This window comes from Eumetopias jubatus, unplaced genomic scaffold (genome assembly GCF_037043125.1).
Source record: "Eumetopias jubatus isolate StellerSeaLion01/CBP00866 unplaced genomic scaffold, mEumJub1_p1.0 scaffold_7, whole genome shotgun sequence".
In the NCBI taxonomy this organism is placed as follows: Eukaryota; Metazoa; Chordata; class Mammalia; order Carnivora; family Otariidae; genus Eumetopias; species Eumetopias jubatus.
Genome location: NW_028274813.1, coordinates 39454763 through 39462545, shown reverse-complemented (window position 1 = coordinate 39462545; position 7783 = coordinate 39454763). Strand labels below are relative to the sequence as shown.

The window sequence follows — 7783 nt, the reverse complement described above, 5'->3', positions numbered from 1 at the left end:
AGGCCATTCTGCTAGGGGCAGCCGGTAGGGAAGACATACTGAGCAAGGGGATGCTTTCCTTCCCCGGCCAGAGGTGCCGGGAACACAGCCTTCCCAGGTTCCGCTTCACCCCTGCCCGATCCCCATGGCCCGCCGGGTTTTCTACACTGCGTTTTGGGGGCACTTGCATGCGCTGTTTCTCACTAAAAGTTGTTCCTCCAGCGAATTCGGAAATCTCTCCAGGCTAGAGATTTGTGCTTTGACATTATCCTCACCGCCCTCTCTATTTTGCCCATGCCTTGTCACATTTCAAAAAAAAAAAAGAGAGAGAGAGAGAGACAGCTCTTAAAAAAGAAAGCCTCCTTGAAGGCGGCTGGCAATCTCACAGAAATGATGTAAATGGTTGCAGGGCTCCCCCGCCAACCTCAGCTTTTTTACTATTATTATTTTTTTTATTTTTTTAGTGAACTGTGAGGATCTGTGAAAATAATATCAGGGTTTTCCGTCAGAATGAGCTTTGCCCTGCACTCAAGCGTAGCATAATCTGACCCGACACCTCCAACCATCTGTGCTATCTATCTGCCTTCTGATTTACCAGAGCTGTACAAGCCGCATACAAATTGTACTTGATACTAAAGAAAAGACGGCTGGCCCAGTCCAGTTCGGTGGTGAACATTCTTATCTGATTCGTTTAGGGATGGACCTCCAAAAATGGTTTTCCAGTCATTTTTGTTGGATGCTCCTTTCCCAGTTATTGTCTGCAAACTAAACAAGCCCCTTTGATAAGGCCAGGTGAGATCATGGTTTCTTTTGATAGAGACCACAGAAAATGGTATGATATGGATATCAATTGGGAATCAATAAAAATTGCCAATTCAGTCTGCTGGCCTTAAGGCAGAGCTGCCAAGAAGGCCCTTCCTCTCTGCAGGAGGGGTGAGTGCTCAGTGGCTTAGAAAGTGCTTTCTGCCCCTCTTCCCATTGCTGTGGTTCCCCCTTCTCTATTTTACTTGTACAGAGTTTCTTTGGGACAAAAAGGCCAAGGTTAGAGTTTCTATCCCGGTGCAAGTTACATGTTCTAACACGGAGTAGGGCAAAATCAGCCTGCAAGAAGAGCAAATCAATATTTTAAAAAGATCTTTGAAATAAGCTTTTAAGTTGCTGTCCTGACCTACCAGTGACTTCTCACTCTAGATGTGGCTATGCTGCACATTTGTGCAAGTCCATTAAACTGGGGGGTGGGGGGGAGACTGAAAAGTATAAACTTTGGGGGAGTGCAACGCCCCTTTTCCTGAGTGTTTAACTTCATGGTCAACACCTGTGTTATCAGGTGTGAAATTTGTTCTAGCCCGTATTTAAAATGATTTCCGGGGGCTTTCGAAGGTGTTGGGGATAGCCCAAACTGACCTCTTAAGAGATCCCTGGTCCTGTTCCTTCTGCTTCAGATTCGCTTCCCACTCGGCTGCTTTGGCAGCTGGAAAAGGGGGAAAGGCGTGCAGGGATGGGTGCTGAGGAAAAAATGAGGTGATCTACTTCCCTCCCTCCCCCTTCCTGCACTCCCCCCAAAGTTTTGTTTCGTTACAATTAAATCTGGCGAACTCTCCGAGGATTTCGATTTGGCCCAGTCCTCATTGTCCTCCGGAGACCTCTTGACCCAGGCAGCGCATCACTCCAAAGTGGATTCCTGTAGCACTACTGCCTCTTTTGGCGGGGAGTGGGGGGAGATTGGGGGGCTGGGGGTGGAGGAACAAGGCTGGAGGAGGGTGTTGAAACGCTGCTGTTCTTGCCTTTTTCTCCTAGCCACTCTCCAGTCTTTTCCTCCTCCACATTCTGCAAAATACTGAGGAAAAGTCCACGGGTGAACGGCGGGCGCTGTCGAGAGCTGGGAGGTGCTGAAAGGACCCGGGCGCACTGGTCGCAGTCTTGATTGGCAGAGCGGGCCGGTGACTGACAGGGGGTCTCCATGGCGCCCGCGCCGCCAATCCGCCCATTCCAGTAGCGGCGCCAGTTCGCCGGCCTGCGTGCCCTAACGAAGCCGAGCCGAACCTGGGCGGCGGGGCCCGCACCTCCTCCAATCCCTCCCGCTCTCTCGTTCCCAGCCGTTGCGCCGCCGCAGCTGCCCGGGCTGTGCGTCCCGGCTGCCCTAAGCCGCTTCACGGAGGAGAGCCTGGCGCACCCGGCCAGGCCCGCGGGCATCTGCTGTGTGTCCGGCTCCGTGCTCAGCGCCCCCATTGCAGTTGGCGCTGCCTCGATGTTCCAGCTGCCCATCTTGAATTTCAGTCCCCAGCAAGTGGCCGGGGTATGCGAGACTCTGGAGGAGAGCGGCGACGTAGAGCGCCTGGGTCGCTTCCTCTGGTCGCTGCCCGTGGCCCCTGCGGCCTGCGAGGCCCTCAACAAGAATGAATCGGTGCTGCGCGCGCGAGCCATCGTGGCCTTTCACGGTGGCAACTACCGCGAGCTCTACCATATCCTGGAAAACCACAAGTTCACTAAGGAGTCGCACGCCAAGCTGCAGGCGCTGTGGCTCGAAGCGCATTACCAGGAGGCTGAGAAGCTGCGTGGACGGCCCCTGGGGCCGGTGGACAAGTACCGTGTAAGGAAGAAGTTCCCGCTGCCGCGCACCATTTGGGACGGCGAACAGAAGACACACTGTTTCAAGGAGCGCACGCGGCATCTGCTACGGGAATGGTACCTGCAGGACCCATACCCCAACCCCAGCAAAAAGCGTGAGCTCGCCCAGGCAACCGGACTGACCCCTACGCAGGTGGGCAACTGGTTCAAAAACCGCCGACAAAGGGACAGGGCGGCTGCTGCCAAGAACAGGTCAGTACCTAGAGGCCTACGCGCCTTGCCCTCTCCCGGGTACGGCAGGCGAAGGCACCCCGGGCGCCCTTACCCAGGGCCCGGCAACTTGGATCCACAGGACCTGAGAGCTCGGTCTGTCTTCAGTTATGAGCCCACCGTGTTCTGGGATCCTGGGCGGGGAGGAGAGGGACGGTTTCCTTCCGGACTCTAGGTTCCCCATACTCTTTCTCTCGTTCTCAGTGCCTGGGGGTCGCTCCACCAGCTAGTTCCAGTCGCCAAACCAAGGCTGCATTGGGAAGGGGAAAGAAATGAAAATTAAAATCCCAGCAATAATTAGGGACCCCAAGGCCCAAAGCTAATTCTTGTCAGCCTGGGCCCAGGCTCCTATTATTAAGTGAAGCCTGGCTTATTAGCAAAATGTGGCATTAGCGTTGCCATTTTAAAAGCCCAGATAAATTCTTCTCTAATGCTTTGAAAAGAGTTTTCAATGGACTTCTGGATGATAGTCGAGCTCTCCTCTTTTCACGCGTGGACAACCCTGCCTCAAAACAGCAAACTAGTCAGCTGAGGCTTTTCGGTCCGCAGCGTGTGGATCTAAATTAGCCAAACATTTTGGCCAAGAAACCCCGCCTCATCCCCCAGGCCCAAACGTTCCGTGTAATCCTCAGGCAGCCCTTTTTGCTTTTAGCTTTGCTCTGACCCGGCCTTGAGGGCACTAACACGAGCGTGCGCCCAGAAAAGATGCACGCTGGGAAGGGGGTTCCCTATCCAGGAGCTTGATACGTCCTTGTCACCCACACCTCATTTATCTTGACAGTATTGTAAATCTCCCAAAGGCGGCCAACAATCGCGAATGACCCTGTGAGCCTAGCGTCCCTGATGGGGAGCCGAGAAAGGATTCAGAAGAAGGATGAGACAACTGCAGGGCTACTTGGAGAGGCGGCCGCGGACTCCGGCCCTGGCCTCTGTTGCCTCACTTTTCCCACTTTAACTGCCCGGGTCTGTGGAAGGTCGCTGGCCGCTGAGCTTAATGGATGCAGACGGGGGGTGGGGGTGGGGGTCGCAATGGGCGGCTATGTTACGCTCCGTGACTGGTATCCCTTTCCTTCCCGTAGACTCCAGCAGCAGGTCATGTCGCAGGGCTCCGGACGGGCTCTAAGGGCTGAGGAAGAGGGCACGCCCGAGGTGCTGGGCGCCGCCGCCAGCCCGGCCGCCAGCCTATCTAGCAAGGCAGCCACTTCGGCCATCTCCATCACGTCCAGCGACAGCGAGTGCGACATCTGAACTGCTCATCCAGCACGCTCAGAAACACAATCCAGTGTAAAAACAAGACAAAATGAAATAGGATCAGAGACCAAGCAAACCCACTGCTTGCGAAACCGGGTGGCCAGGGACCCGCGGGCTCCGGTTGCCCATTTCTGCCCCGCGGCCGGCCTGGCTCCACTGGCGCCCTAGGGCCGCTATCACAGGGGTCCGCGGTGAGGCCCAACCCAGCGCTACGTTCTCCTTGCTTTGCTTTTTTCCAAGAATTTTGCTGCAAAGATGCCTCCGGAACCCGAACTGCATGCTGAGCGCCTGCCCTAAATCTCCCGTGGGTATTTCACGTCGAAAGGACGCTGTTATATAAATTTTGCTTTAAAGGTTTTTTAAAACAAAACAAAACAAAACATATATATGCTGTTTATTTACTTATTTAAGAGACTGCCCTGGTAGGTTTCTCTATATCTTGGGAACTTGCTGTTTCTAAAGCCGCAGGATGGAGCAGATGGGTTCAGTGTGAAGAAGCCAACAATAAAAACCTGGTGAGCAACCTTTCTTAATTAAGTGAGCTGCTCTCATTCCTTTAAAAAAAAAAAAAAAAAGATACTCTTCACCAGGTAAGCAGGAGCCCTTGTGCAAATAGTCTCAGGAGAGTCTTCTCTTATCTTTTGCTTTCTCTGATGTCTCCTGGTATATTTTTTAAATGGTTCATGGTAGATCCATAACCACCTGCTCAAAAAATCGTATGTATATATATACGTGTGTGTAGGATATATTTAAACCGAGAAACTGGCAACATAAGCATCCCCTGTAAGGCAACTCCACACATCCTCAAGCACAGGTTACTATGGCTTGTCCACCTGACACTCACTTTTATGAAGTGTCAATGGCTTTCAGGAACAATTTAAGAAGCCAAACTCTGGGACTAAGTCATGAGTCCTATTTTATAAAAATGCAAGTCTATTCTGATGCAGGCTCTGCAATTACAAAAGTTTTCCATCTCCTTTCAGGACCGCTACCATACAAAAGCAATAGGCACCCATGATCATGCTAGAGTGAGTCTATACTATGTTTAGGATTGAACTCATATTAAAATAAAACAAAAGATAGGTTTTAATAACTAAACTAACATCTTCTTGATGCAGAAGCAGGTTTTAATCAAACACATTTTTCCACAAAAGGGATACTTAGATGAAGGAAAGGATGTAATCATGTGACATACTGAAGTGAAGCAGAAAGATGCAGAGAAATGACTGGCATTTTTAAAGTCTGATCTCTGTATTAACATATGAAATAAGTCACCTAGAGCTTCATTGTCCTGTAATGGCCTCAATTAAAACTATCAAATATTCTTAGGATTTAATTTGTCCTCACAAAGTGTGTAGGTACATGCAGGCACATAGACACACCAAAACAAAAAAACCCCACTGTCCTGTACTAAAAAAGTAAATGTTATCCAGAGTCTCTAAGCTTTTTTCCTAGTGAAATGGGTTATATATTATAAAACTGGACATTGATCTTTAAATCACTTAAGCTGAACTTCCCTCCTTGAGCTCCTCCTGCCACACACACACACACACACACACACTGGACTCTTCAATTTACCTATCTGTCCTTAGTAGATGTCCTTTGGTTCAGAAGCCTGTTAACTTATTTTCATAGAAGTACCAATGTACAAAAAAAAAAAAAAAAGTGAAGTCATGGAAGACAAAAAGCAGTCAAATGGCAAGATATATGAGAGAAGCCCAAGATATGAATAAGAGTTATTTTTGATTTCTAAATCACTTAAACAGATTTGGCCTTATTTGGGTTTTATAAATTGTTGTCACTGTATAGAGAGGCCCTTATCCAGAGAACTGTTGACAATCAAAACTCTCTTACACAAGAGCTCTAGATGGAAGGAGTGGGGATGTCTTTGTGATCAAGCTGGTGTTCTTCAGGAAAGCGAGCAAATGCCCTTCCGTGGGTCCGGAAAGGCTAGGATGGTAGAGCTTCCTGAAAACTCTTATTTTGTTTCCTAGAGCACCCCCCCACACACACACACATCTAGTTCCTTGAATGCCAAGGAGCTGGGCCAGGACTCCTATGAGGCAAGGGAGGCACCCAGAGTACAAAATTAAGGAGGCATTCACTCTCAAGGTCAGCAAGTACACAAGTGCAAGGTATCTGAGAATGAGTGCCTCCTTAAATTTTGCACTGTAGGTGTTTCCCTTGCCTTACCCTAGTCCTGAATATGCTAAGAAGTATTGCACTTCAAGGAAAAATGAAGAGATTTCTAGTCTTGTTCACCAGACCCACCTGGTACTAAGGAGCTATCCAAACCAGCATTTGGAGAAGACAGCAAATTTTATCTCTTAAGCTGATGTTTCCAGGTCCAAGAAGGAAGGGAAAGAACTAATTAGCAGAATGATGTAATGGCAGTTGAGATTCTAAAAATCCCATCCCACTCACCAGTTCAAATGATGCCTAAAAGCAGAAGAAAATGTCCATTCTGCATTCTCAAGAAAAAAGGGTTATACTGCTAAGAACTAAGCTTTGTCTTTACAAATAATTTTTAAATAACCCTTATGGCTTGGCAAAAAAAGAAGACGGAACAGTTCCAGAGGACTCTTCTTCCTGCTTTGGTGAAAGCCTTTAAAGTACATTTTCCTTTAAAGTACATCTAATTTGCTTAAAGTAACATGGTTGCCTAAGGATTACATTATAAAGTAGGTGTTCTGTTTCACCAATCTGTAGGTTTATTTATCTGATTTCACTTTAGAATCTTAAGGGAGGGGTGACATATTATTTTAAAGAATTTTTAAAATGTTTATCTGAAACCGGTGGCACCTAATTGCTCTTGTGAGTAATCAATTCTTTGATAATCACATGTTGGAAATTGGTCCAAATCTTCACACAGATATTTATGTTAATTGGTCCAAATCTTCCCTTGGGCAGGTATTGTAAAAGTTTTCGTTTTCTTTTTACGATTTTTTTTCTGTATCAGTTTTATCCTGGTCTAGAAAGGTTTTTTTTGTTTGTTTTTAATTCCAGGTTGCAGCAAGGCTGAAGGTTTCTGAATGTGGAGAAATCTCCATATGATGGGTTTCCTTTCTGTCTTCTCTTGAAATTTATTTCCTTGTAACAATTTCCCAAAAAGCAGTTACTCCAGCAGAGTGGAAAGAAGCTGCCTTTTAACAATTCAACGGATCTTACCAATGTGCGGATTTCACCACCAGCCCCAGCTCAGGCTTCTTTATTGGTTATAAATATTTCAACCACCCGCCAGTTCCACCAAAAGCGCGATGGCTCCCGCTCCCCAAATGCCGCAGTTCCTCGCTCCTCCACTTTAATGACCCACTCCGCTTCCACCCGCCGCGCCCGCCCCGCCCCCCTCTCCCCTCTCCAGTTTGTTTATAAAAATCTGGGAGGGAGGGGATGAGAGGCTGGGGCGGGGGGAGGACTTGCTCTTTGTTTACATTAAACAAATGACAGGCAAAGAGCTCAATCAAAATCTTCCTTGACCTCGTTCTCTCTCCCTAATTTTAACAAAAAGGAAAAAAATATTGTATCCAAAGAGAACGTGAATGGGGCGGGAGGAGAAGAGAAGCAGCTTTTCGCTCTATTCAGCCGGGACGCGGGAGCGCGGACGATTTCCGCTCCTATTGTGAGGCGGGGCCCTGGGGCGGCGGTGAATGGGGGGTCTGCCGAGCGGCCCGCAGGGCTGTCAGGCGGCTCAGCGTAATCAGGGCTAATGACGGTG

General features: G+C 48.6%; 1 protein-coding gene across 1 annotated transcript; it reads left to right on the top strand.

Annotated features, from left to right (window-relative positions):
• Positions 1-2149: 2149 nt before the first annotated feature.
• On the top strand, positions 2150-4065 carry SIX6 (SIX homeobox 6). Its single transcript, XM_028105703.2, has 2 exons — positions 2150-2799; positions 3897-4065. Exons 1-2 carry the CDS (start codon positions 2228-2230, stop codon positions 4063-4065), a joined length of 741 nt encoding a protein of 246 aa, XP_027961504.1. The 5' UTR covers positions 2150-2227.
• Positions 4066-7783: the final 3718 nt, after the last annotated feature.

Coding starts and splice junctions, on each gene's coding strand:
- SIX6 (XM_028105703.2), top strand. CDS start 2,228: ATGTTCCAGCTGCCCATCTTGAATTTCAGTCCCCAGCAAGTGGCCGGG. Junction 2,800..3,896: donor GCGGCTGCTGCCAAGAACAG/GTCAGTACCTAG, acceptor TCCTTCCCGTAG/ACTCCAGCAGCAGGTCATGT.